Source organism: Rhinolophus ferrumequinum, chromosome 7 (genome assembly GCF_004115265.2).
Source record: "Rhinolophus ferrumequinum isolate MPI-CBG mRhiFer1 chromosome 7, mRhiFer1_v1.p, whole genome shotgun sequence".
NCBI lineage: Eukaryota > Metazoa > Chordata > Mammalia > Chiroptera > Rhinolophidae > Rhinolophus > Rhinolophus ferrumequinum.
In genome coordinates, this window is record NC_046290.1 from 4,014,286 (window position 1) to 4,026,456 (window position 12,171).

At 51.3% G+C, this 12,171-nt stretch overlaps 1 protein-coding gene across 1 annotated transcript in view; it reads left to right on the top strand.

Moving 5' to 3' along the window:
- Positions 1-498: 498 nt before the first annotated feature.
- UBE2QL1 (ubiquitin conjugating enzyme E2 Q family like 1) overlaps positions 499-12,171 on the top strand; it is a 39,720-nt gene continuing 28,047 nt past the window's right edge. The window contains exon 1 of the mRNA XM_033111085.1: positions 499-1,671. Within this exon, the coding sequence (XP_032966976.1) occupies positions 907-1,671 (765 nt within the window). The 5' untranslated portion in view covers positions 499-906. The remainder of the gene's footprint in view (positions 1,672-12,171) is intronic.

Consider the following 12,171-nt stretch of genomic DNA (forward strand, 5'->3'; position numbering starts at 1 on the left):
TTCGGGACGGGGGATGGAGGGTGGGGGTGGCGAGCCCGTATCCCAGGCAAAAGGACCGGAGTCTGTGAGACCCCCATTAGCGCTCGGTCTAGCACGACCCATCTCCCCAGGTCCCCAACCTCGCGCCGGCCCCCGCCAGCTGGTCGGCCTCGCGCGCGGAGACCCCGCAGCCCGGCACCCCGCCGGCCCGGCGCGCGCCGCTGTCTCCCCCCAGCGGCCGTGCGCGTAGCGCCGCGGGAGCCGGGCGGCGGGCGGCGGGCGGGCGGGCGGCGGGGCGACTCGGCGCAGGCACGCCCGCGGCTCCGCCCCGCGTCCCCCTCCCGGCCGGCAGGGCCGCCCCCTCCGCGCCGCGCTCGGCTCAGACAGAGCAGCCGCCTCTGCAATGTCAGCAGCCGCAGCGGCGGCGGCGACGCGAGTGGCAGCGGCCGGGGCCCCGCGGTAGCCGCCAGCGCGGCACGGCCCGGCGGGCGCTCACGGCGGGAGCCCGCGGCCACCTCGCTGCCTCCGGGGCGCTGCGGGCGACTCTGCGCGCCCCGGCGCGGCGCTCGGACTCCAGGCCAGCCGGGCTGCGGCCGCGCACAAAGGACCGTGGACAGCGGGCTCCGGGGGCTGCGCCCAGAGAGCGGCCCGGGGACGGCCAGCCACGCCGCGTCTCCTGCACGCCTCCGCTCCCCGGCGGCTGGAGCGGGAGCCGGAGCGGGCCCCGTCATATGACAGCGGCGACAGCGGCGGGCTAGCGCTCTTGCTGCCGGCTCCGCTGCGCCACGGCCGCGGGCGCCGGCGGTGGCCCGCACCGAGCCCGGCTGAGTGTTCGCCTGTCGCCGCCGCCCCGCGCCCCCCGCGCCCAGGCTTTCGGGCTCCGGGGGCAGGAGCCGAGGGGAGCCCCACGCCGGCGCCGAGCCTAAAATGGCCACGCTGCTCCGCAAAATCGGGCTGATCCGCCTGCACAACCGGGACACCGAGGACCCCAAGCACCATCACAACCACCGCGGCGGCGGCGGCCAGCAAAGCGCGTCGCTGCGCGGCAAGGGCGGCGCCAAGAGCGGCGGCCACAAGCAGCAGCAGCACCCCCCCGGGGGCGCTGGCGACGCCAGCCCCGGGTCGGGCAAGGGCAAGGGCAAGCGCGCGCCGGAGCTGGCCCCGCGCGACAAGCCGCCACAGCCGGCAGCGGGGGCTGCGGGGGCAGCGGGCTCCGGGGGTCCCCGGGAGCGGGCGGCGGGCGCCAGGGCGGGGCCCGGCCCGGCGGGGGCGGCCGGCGGCAGCCTGGTGCCCGCGGCGCGCCAGCAGCACTGCGCGCAGGTGCGCAGCCGGCGGCTCATGAAGGAGCTGCAGGACATCGCGCGCCTCAGTGACCGCTTCATCTCCGTGGAGCTGGTGGACGACAGCCTCTTCGACTGGAACGTGAAGCTGCACCAGGTGGACAAAGACTCGGTGCTGTGGCAGGACATGAAGGAGACCAACACCGAGTTCATCCTGCTCAACCTCACCTTCCCCGACAACTTCCCCTTCTCGCCGCCCTTCATGCGGGTGCTCAGCCCGCGCCTGGAGAACGGCTACGTGCTGGACGGCGGCGCCATCTGCATGGAGCTGCTCACGCCGCGCGGCTGGTCCAGCGCCTACACCGTGGAGGCCGTCATGCGCCAGTTCGCCGCCAGCCTGGTCAAGGGCCAGGTAAGCGGGGCGGGGCTGGGCGCGCGTTCCTCCGACTCGGTCCCTCCTGACCCGGGCTGCTCGTGCGCGCGGGGCTCTTTCCAAAGGTCTGCAACCCGGAGACATTCCCGGCGCCCCCGCTGCTTTTCCCAAAGCATTATCTTCCTTGCCTACTTTTCCATCTCGTCTCTCCCGGTCCCCCGCCCCGTCTGCGCTGGTCTCTCGCTTGCTCCCTCTCTCCTTGTCTCCAGAATTCGCTCTGTCCTGCTTTCTCCATCCTTACTCCCCTCCTCGCCCCTGCTATACGCTCCTCTCCCTCTTCTCTTTCTCTTCTCACCCCATCCCTCCCCTGTGGTCCCTCAGCCCTACCCCTCTATCCTCTGCCCTTCGTCCCCTTCTCCACTCCCCAGCTACTCTTCCCTTTCCAGCTGTCCACCATTTCCTGTCTCCCTCTCCCTCGCTCCCTATCCCGGTATCCCCCACTCTCCTGCCCTCCCTCTCCCGTTCCCCCATCTGCGTGCGTCTCCCCACCTTCTGTCCCCATAATCTCCGTGAAGGTGGGACTTTATGTCTGCCTCAGGATCCAAATGTCCAACCTAGTTTATAACCCCCCCCCAAAACACACATTTCCTCCCCTGCATCTCAGGTGGGTGCTTTGCAGGTGGGGTGCTCTGCAGAGGGTCAGCCTCCCGCTGGTGAATCTGCTCCCGAGGCTATGCTTGCTTTTCCTGAAAGCATGTAGTGCAAAGGTGAGAATTTCACTCTTGAGCAATTTCACTGGAGAGGCAGAGGTGTGGTGCGACTGGTTCCTTAAGGGACAAGGCCAGACGCTGTCAAGGAAATGCCTGGTCCCTGCCCCTTCCAGGACCTTCACCTCTCGTGGTGGGGGAGGGGGTAGATGTTCAAGGTCTTGGTCTCTCTCAGACTTGTTTCTTCCTTTGGTTTCCTCGTGCCCCCAGAAGTTAAATCCTTTATCAGGGCTAAAGATTGTTCACTAAATACTGAAACAAGGGATGAGTTTGAGTCTCCTCACCTCTTGCACCAGATGACGGCTTTACTGAAAAGAAACCCTGGAGGACTTGAGAGGGAGAATGAATGAATCTTCTGAAGTGTGTCCCCCACGGCCACCACTCCCTGCAGACGAGTGTGAGGTTTCCCATTCCCACATTACATGCTCTTGATCCTGCTCAAGTCAGCTGATGTTTTCCAGAACCAATATTAAACATTACTTAATAAAACGACACTTTTATACAGGCATCTTTTAGATTTATGAAGAATCGTTGTTTTGTTTAGAAGACCTTGAATGACCTCAATTTGATCTTTCTACAGCTGGCACATCTGAAGCGATCAGTCCCCTGTCACCTACCCCTGTCCCTTTCACTGCGGAATTTTTCACACTAATCAAATAACGCTCGTTCTGCCAATTTCACTAGAGCTAGAGCTCCTGGGGATGTACCAAGCCAGTACATCCTCACTCCAGTGGAGAAAGGCACTTAATTCTTGACTGAGATCTGTTGTTACCAAGTAACTATCCTGCTGGTCTGTCTTTTTTGGGGCTTAGGTTCCACTTATTTCTTGAGTTGGAAATAGGATGGATGTGGCAGGTCCAGAAAGACATCTTTAACTGAGCAAGGTTTAACATCAGAAGTTCAATGCTGCCTCTGGTGTGAGGAGACTGAGTCAACACAAGCCATGGGGGCGCAAAGGGGTCTCTTTAGTTTATTTTTCAAACGGGATTATACAAATGGTGTGGAAGAATGTTCTGCAGAAATGCCTTTGTTATTTGTTTCTGAAATCATTGCCACTCAGAACTCTCTGGAACAGTGTCTTACGTTCTTTCATTCTTCAGAGGGAGGCTGACTTTGGGGCTTAGGGGGAGAGGGATGTCATTTTGCCTTATGGAATCACAGAATCGTAACAGTTTAGACTTGGAAGAGGTCCCAGAGGTCACCTGGGCGACAGCCGGCACTTTCAAAGATGCAGGAAAACAAAGACCTCAAGTTAGAAATAAGGACTTTTTTTAAAAGATACGTCTTAGTAAAGTAAGTGCTTTTCATGTTTACGTTGATGCTATGAGTAATAGTTCTATTTGTGCTCACGTACTTCTATTAAAATAGACAGATCCTTGTGCATACATTTCTTTTCTTCGTAATCAGAATTGAGTCTTGCATACAGTTTGCAAGTTAGAGACTTCAGTGCTGAAAGTAATTATCAACATGTATATTTATTAATTTCAAAATCGTACCCAATTGAACTAAGGGCCCGCCACCCAGCATATTGTGTTATATTACCTATTCTAAATTCTAGTGCATAAAAGGTCTGAAATGAAGGTGAGAACTCAGCAAGATATTAAAATACCAATTCAGTTTCCTTGTGTTTTCCATGCTGACTTCGACATCCATAGGCGAGTAATGCAGGATACACATAAACTATTTGAAATGCAGTGTAAGAAGAGGAGAAATGAAGAGTCATTAATGTTTCAGGATTCTGTGCACTGAAGGATGCTAACGCGTTTCGGGAATCTAAGTGCTATCGTGCCTTTCCTACTTGATGAATTCCTTCCCTACAGATTGCTCATTGCACATACCATAGTTAAAGGTAAGGCTTTGGGGAAGCCCTCAAAATACCCAATCAGGTATTCAAAGAGAACCAGGACTGCTACCTAACCAGAAATTACTTTAAAAGAAAGAAATCATTTCATTCTAGTTCCATTACTCCATCTGTCGGCATTTCTTGTGAGGATTTGTTTTGCTTAAGTGAAAAGTCAGAAAAGGCTCCTTTCCCCCTTTCATAATCACTTGGCTTCACTTTCTGAATTGAGGATGTACCAAGTTGATTTTGTTTCTACACCTTTAGAGAAACTGTAAAATAATTTTAAGGATTTAATTGGTAATATTATAACAAAAAAGATCTGCTTAACTGTTTTGTGTGCAAAATAAAAGGCTGAGCGTTTATCACACGATGTGATCAATTCGTCATTTCCCAAGGCCTTTCCTGGCTCTTTGCTCCCTGTCCTCAAAATCTCTGATATGCTGCTTTATGCATTGTGGTTGCTTTAAAGGAAATCAACACAAATTTCTTGTATGCCACATTCTGTGTGGAGATGGCGACGTACAGGCTTGCCCACTTGTACCCGGGCCATGACTAGGCCCTCTTTTGACTACATAGAGACATTTGAGGTAACTGTTTTGGTTCTCTGCAATTGGATGACAATTCCTGTACTTTTAAAATGAACTGTTGACAATGTTCAAAGTTTAAGCCATTATTTATACCGTTTATCCTTTATTGAACCCAGAGAAGCCAGCTCAGAGTTCCTATACAGGACTTCTGACATCCGAAAGCTGTAAGATGCTGGTCTTGAAACCATAAGTAGTTGCAATGGTAGCACAGTGCTTGCATCTTGCAGGCAGCTTAAGGTAGAAGATCACGTGGGCAGAGATGCCACAGGACAGACACTGTGAACCTAGACTGATGACTCCCAGCGGTGCCTCCACGGTCCTGCCAGAAATGCCCGAAACTCGCTGGCTTATCCTTTAGGTGTGGATCCTGGAATAACGGGGTGACTGGACAGAGACCCTCTTCTTGCAGTTGTGTGAGCAGAAGGGTCCCCAAAAGCCACTTGAGGGAACAGTAACTCAGGGTTCTGTTTTCATACCTGCTCACCTCTTGAGTGTCCCTTTTTTAAATTAGCTAGACATGGCCAGAAAGCGGGGACAGATGACACTTGAAAGACAGTTCCTTAGCCCTTCCTGTCCCCTCAGAGCCAACCACATGACCGGACCCACCATGAAGACGACGATGATGAGCATGAAGATAAATATCATGATAAGAGCAGCAGCTAACACTGGCTATGTGCTCCGGGCCACGCTCGGGGCCAGCTGAGCACCAAGGCTGTGTCACCTCTCTTGTTCTGCTGTGTGGATGGTCCCCGGACAGGTGAGGAAGCTGCAGCCCCACAGTCAGCTATAGTTCACACACGTCATGTTAGAATACGAGCAGTGAGTACAAAGGCTCTGAAAACAGCCCACACCAGCAAAAGCTGTCCAAACGGCAGAGTCAAGCCCGGGCCATGGAAGCCCCTGCCGTCTCCAAACAGTGGTCTGAATTGTGACCTGCGTGATAAGCCTTTGTGTCCCCAGAAAACAGATATGCATCCAGCCGTCAGCAAAAGACTGAGAATAATAGGACTGAAGCAGCCTCAGATCTTAGAAAAGTTGGTCAGGACGGTTATGTTTGCTCGACAGTGCTGGCTTCTGGGGCTTTTGAATAAAGGAAACCGGCAGATGTGGCCACTTGATGGAATGTGATAGGGAAGTAAGTCAAGAGCTCTGCAGATCACCTTTGGTGATGACGCACATTTTTGAGATTGACTTCGGGCCTTAAAGGGGTCTGCACTGGGGATGTCATTGAGAATCGTGTGTGTGTGTGTGTGTGTGTGTGTGTGTGTGTGTGTGTGTGTGTGTGTGTGTGTATGTGTGTGTGCGCACGCTGTCTTCAGAGCTTCTTTCAAAGCACAAGGCCTGAAAACAGCACTTGACTTATTTGACTTATGGCTGCAAAATCTCCAGGTCTTAGCAGAAAAACTGGTGAGGATGAACAGCGCTTTGTGTTCCTACACTGTAATAATTTCCCGTGTTTCCAAACCGTGTTGTATTAGCCTGCTAGGGCTGCTGTAACAGAGTGCCGCAGCCTGGGGCTTAAATACCAGACATTTGTCATCTCCCAGTTCTGGAGGCTATAGGTCTGAGACCCAGGCGTTGGCAGGGTGGGTTCCTTCTGAGGCTGAGGGAGGAGCTGCTCCGGGACTCTCTGCTTGGCGCGTGGACTGCGTCTTCACCCCATCTTCCTTCTCTTTGTGTCTGTGTCCCAGTCTCTCCTCGTGAGGACTCCGGTCACACTGGCTTAGGGCCCACCCTCGTGACCTGTTTCGGTTGGTGTGGTCACATCCTGAGGTGCTGGGGTAGGACCCCAGCATGGGTTTTGTAGGGACACGGTTGCAGCCCGTAACAAGCCCCAACAGGAATTCCTTACCGACTTCAACCTCTCATTTCTCTGGAGGCCAGGCTGCTTTGCAAAGGAACGGAAGTGTGTAGGTGACGGAGAGCTTGCCCACGAAGATGACTCTGCAGCTTGAGGTATCCAGGTGCTTGACTGTTCAGAGAAAAAATAGCTTGTTCCGATATCAAGTAGGGCAGGCAGGAGGATGCAGGCAGGGCCCTGCCTCCTAAAAATAGCCCCACGCCAACTGGGCGGCCCCACGGCTCAGCTCCCTGGCACGGTGCTTCCACCAGGGCTGAGGGGACAGTTAATCATAGTAGTGTCTCGCTTTGCCTTCAGTTGTCGACTTTGGAGAATCTAAACTTGCAAGAAGAATGTGTAAATGCGTTTCTATTTACTTTTCTGGTTGACATTCGGGATGTGAGAGGTTTGTTTTTCTTTTTCAGGGACAGCATAGTTTGGGGGGGGTTGTTTGTTTTTTAACGGAAAGTGCCAACATGGACAATAAGTTGAAGTTTGTTTTAAAGTCTGAGACCCACCACCCAGCGTGCCCTTTCTCACCTGCAGGAACAGGTGTGTGTGAATCCAGGTTTAGCAGTCAGGCAGCCTCGGGTACCACTTTGGGGATGGCTAATTTGATTAAAGCAAACAAACAAAAGCAGCCACCAGGTGTGGATTCTTTGAGCCACATTTCAAATATCCTGAATCTTCATTTCTTGCTGTGTTGATAAGGAAGTGGGGAGGGAGGGAAATGGGGACAGGTATAACTCCCTTCCTCTCTGCCAGTGGTTCTCTGCCAAGGCCATAAATTAGATGCCCGGGGGAGTGTTTACATTCTCCTAATGCCAGGGCCCTACCTTTGGAGACTGTGGCTTCCTGGTAGAGACTTGTTGGTAAAGCTCCTACGTGATTCTACTGGGCAGCCAGGGTGAGAAAAGCCACCTGGACTGCTCATTGTTTCCAGGTCCCCCCTCTGGGGTGCATCCTGCCACCAGCAGCCACCGGCAGGGAGCGTCAGGTGGTGGGGGGTGTAACCGAGGCCCCTTCCCTCCCCCCCTCCACCTCGATGGGACTCCCTGTCCTCTGTCAACCATGACGGAGTGCCCTGGAAGCCCTGCCATCATAGAACCGAGTCCTTCCTCCCTGGACGGCGTGTGTAGACCAAGCGGGCTGTCAACCTGCGACCAGGACGTGTGCTCAAGACAGGTCACTCACCCTCAATTGGACACGGATGGCAGTGCTCAGGTGCAGACCACCCAGAACTGTGGCTGCCTGGCTGATTCACACGGCGCAGGTAGGGAGAGCGTGCCGTGTACCAGGCACTTGCTGGTCACACAGTGGTGAACAAGAGACACAGAAAGTGCCTGCCACGGAGAACTGATTGTCCGGTGGGGATACTGCAAACCCATTCATATGTCTTTGGCATGTCGGCCAGCTTCGCAGTTACGTTTTGCTTAACATTTGGGTACAGGTCATCTGTTGACTATACATGGACCTGACAACTGGCAGTGGCCTGTGTGTGCACTGGGGGCTTGGCAGAGGTGGGGTCCAGGGATCAGCAGGGTCTTGACACTTCCCTGTGACACTCTCAGAAGGAACACTGTACTTACAGGTGGGGGAGACTTGACTCTTATGGTGACGCCCAGCCCGTCGTTCTGAGCACAGCTTCACTGCTGATAAGTGGAAAGAGCAGGCATTTCCCAAAACACACCAAGCTGTAATGGCGGAAACATTTCCTGTAACGTCCATGCTTTCCTACCAGGGAGTCAGCAAACTAAGATTAGGTTTACCTGTTTGTTTTTCCTCATTGTCACACCCTTCATTCATTCATTCATTCATTCATTCATTCATCCAGCACCCAGGTGCTGAGGGTCTGCCGTGACTTGGGCACCGTAGCCACCTCACTCTTGGCATTCCCAGGGCACCGCTTCCCATTCTGTGCGTCCTTCTGTCTTCTTCTTGGCTGTCTGCTGGGCCAGCTACTTTGGGGAGGCCAGGAGGAAGCAAGCTGAGGTAAGTGGGGCGACAGAGGACCCCAGGTTGAGGAAGTCTGGGGACAAAGCGGATCTGGGACAAATCAGGTGGCAAAGGATTAGAAAAGGAGGGCAGGGCGTGGCTGCAGGAGCTAGGAAGGGTCACCTGCACTGCACGTGCCCACGAGGTTCGCTGGTCCGAGCAGGCACGCCGTCCCTTCGCTTTGACCACTCTTGCAGTGCAGCATCCAGTTGCGAACATGTATCAGCTGCTGTGCAGAATGTTTTATGGGTCATTCGATTAAATCCTCGCAACAGCCTATGAGATGAGTGCTGTTGTTATTCCCATCTTACGGAGGAGGAAAGTGAGGCTTGCTGACGTCAAATCTGTGTCCAGGACAGGTGGCTAGTAAAGAGCAGAGGTGAGTTGCCACCAGGCAACTCACCAGTGCCAGAGCCCTGTGGTTCTGATGAGCTGTCGGGGAGGCAAGTGGAAGCCACCCCACCAAGTAGCATGTGCAGCTTGGTTGTCCCCAGGGGTCCCTATGGCCTTAGGGAAAACTTGGCAATGACATTGTGCTTGGTTGTCCTACAACACCCAGCATCGATCCACGGGGAGGAGTGATGTATGCATCACATCTAACACGTGGCACTGAATTATCAGCGAAGTTGGACCACAGTGGCGGTCCAAACATACCATCAACTTTTGTATCTACTGTGGGAAATGGAAGAATGTTTTCATTCTTTCAAACTGTAGAAGGAAGATAATTGTTGCTGCTTTATTTCTTTCATACACAAAAGGGAAAAGCATTTTAAAAATTCTGAAAATAACTCGAGAAAGAAATCCTCTTTGAACATAATTGTTACATTGGTGGAAACCACTCAGATTGAAGAAATTAATAGTTTAAAAATAATTTCTGTAAAAATACTAATTCTCTGTCACAATATTTGGCAAGCATTCTCAATATTTTTTTATTAAGAGTTCTTTGAGGAAAGAGATAAGGAATTGCTATCTTACAATGGATCTGATTACACTTGAAGTTGAAATGTTGTCAGCTCACTTGGGAATTGAAGGAAAAAATTCTAGGAAAATGTTGTTAAGGGGATGCTTGCCATTTTTTGATCTTGAAATTCAGACATTTCCAAAAATCAGAATATGGAGTTACAGAATTGATTCCATATTGATTATAATAGGAAGCAGCTATAATTATTGTATAAAGTTGGACATAATTATTAGAACAATTATTTTTGCCTTATTGATACATATGAATTAGGGCGATTTTTGCATCAAGCTGGGTGCCTGTTTTTGCTTCCCGGGAACTACCAGTCGGGACTGGAATGAAACTGTACAAAAACAGTGAAAACAAAAACATGAATGGCTGCAGGGATTTGTCTGTGTTGAGGTCTTTCACGGTTAGTGGCATACCCCTACTCTCTACTCTGCTTCCCAGCCAGGGAAAAGTAGAAACATGGAGGAAACTTGAAACACAATTTGTTACAAGCTTGAATTAATTGTAACCAGTTGACTATTATAAGCCTTGCAAATGTAACTTTTAAAAAGTCATCAAAATACTAAATCGTAGTTTCTTTCATCTCGCTTGGTACAAAGGGACTGTATCTCATGGAAGCTTGCTTTGCGGCCCATGTGTGTGGAAGAGCTCTCCCCTGGGGTGGGCACCCCCTCCAGAGCTGTCCAGGGAAGGCAGGGCACAGCAGAGCTAAGGGTTAGGGCCTCTGGGGAGTGCCCTCATCCCATATGAAGACTGCCTAAAACTAACCCAGGATGGCAACTGCCGTCTGACCTCTCACAGACCTGCTGCTTTTTCCTTTGATCACTTTTATGATGTATATTATGGAAAAATCCTCATCTTAGCTCATAAAAGATCATTTCTCTAACTCTAGGATCAACCAGTAGAATTGCATAAAGCTTAAAGGAAATCATTTTCACTCATAAATAAAACTAATCTAATAAAAAGTGACTGAACTTTGCTGGATTGAATTAGGGTGATTTAGTCTTAGTAATTGTATTTAAAGGGGGGTCCTGGCATCTGCCTTTTCATAGAGCGATGGACGCCTCTTGGTTATTCCCCCAGATCAGTCAGAGAGGAATGGGAGACCCCAGAACCACTTCCTGTCACCTCTGGCCCCGACAAGGCTACCTGGAGAACTGTGTGGCCCCTCAGCATCTGGGGACACCTGCAGACCCCTCCTCAGAATAATGTTTTGAAATGCACACAAAAAAATTCATAGGATGTCCAAGGAAAACAATTAGAGTAGTTCCCCCTTATCCATGGTTGTGGTTAACCCACGTCTGAAAATATTAACCGGGGAATTCCAGAAATAAACAGTTTGTAAGTTGTAAATTACACACCGTTCTGAGCAGTGTGATGAAATCCCGCAGCGTCCCACTTGGGACGCGAATCATCCCTCTGTCCCGAGTTTTCTGCCCGTTAGTCATTTCGTAGCTGTCTGTCTCGATGATCAGATCAGCTATCAGGGTACCCCAGTACATGTGTTCAGGTAACTCTTCTTTTACTTAACCATCGCCCCAAAGCAGAAGAGTGGTGATGCTGGCAAGTTGGATATGCCAAAGAGAAGCTGTAAGTGCTTCCTTTAAGTGAAAAGGTGAATACGGGGCAATAAGATTTTGAGAGAGAAAGAGAGAGAGAGAGACTACATTATTACAGTGTATTGTTATAATTGTCCTATTTTATTATTAGTTATTATTGTTAATCTCTTGCTGGGCCTAACTTATAAATTAAGCTTTACCATAGGTACGTATGGATAGGAAAAACATAGTGTACATAGAATTCGGTACTGTCTGTGGTTTCAGGCATCCACGGGGGGTCTTGGAACGTACCCTCCTCATATGAGGGGGACTACTATATATACTTAAATATGGTTATCACATATCAAAAACAAAAAACAAAACGTGATGAACTAAACTATCAAATTAAGAAGCACGTCTTTAATAACATTTAAGATCCAACAACTCCCTTAACCAGACATAGTAACGAGCATTGATGACATTTCAAGGTGTCTGCAACTGTACTGTGATCTTTTATTTTTAAGTGTGGGATTTCCATTGGTGGCGAAATCAAGGCACTGCTCATACGGCTGTGGTTTATCACTTTCCCCCATAATTAAATGAAGTGCTAAATTGCAGTTAGGTGTTAGTGAAAATAAAGACATTTTTCCCATCCAAGTGTATATATGCTTGTGGGGGTGGAGGAAGGCCTGGCTCTGAGTGTGTCTTGGGGAAGATCTTAAAGCTAATTGTGCAGCTCCTGGCCAGAACCACCGGGAACAAGGTTTAGGAGCCCAGTTATGTCTCAGTTCCACCGTAGGTCTCTTGGGTTGGGGTTGGGAGAAAGCCGCGGGTCTAGAGGCAGACACAGGGCTCCAGTACCATCCCTCTCCTGAGCCTGCTTCCCTGCCGGGCAGGTAGCAACCTCCCCAAGCTTCAGGTACCTGACCTGAAGAGGAGGAGCAGAGTCCCCACTTCACAGGTGAATGGTGACACTCAAGAGAAATGATGTACAAAGTGCCG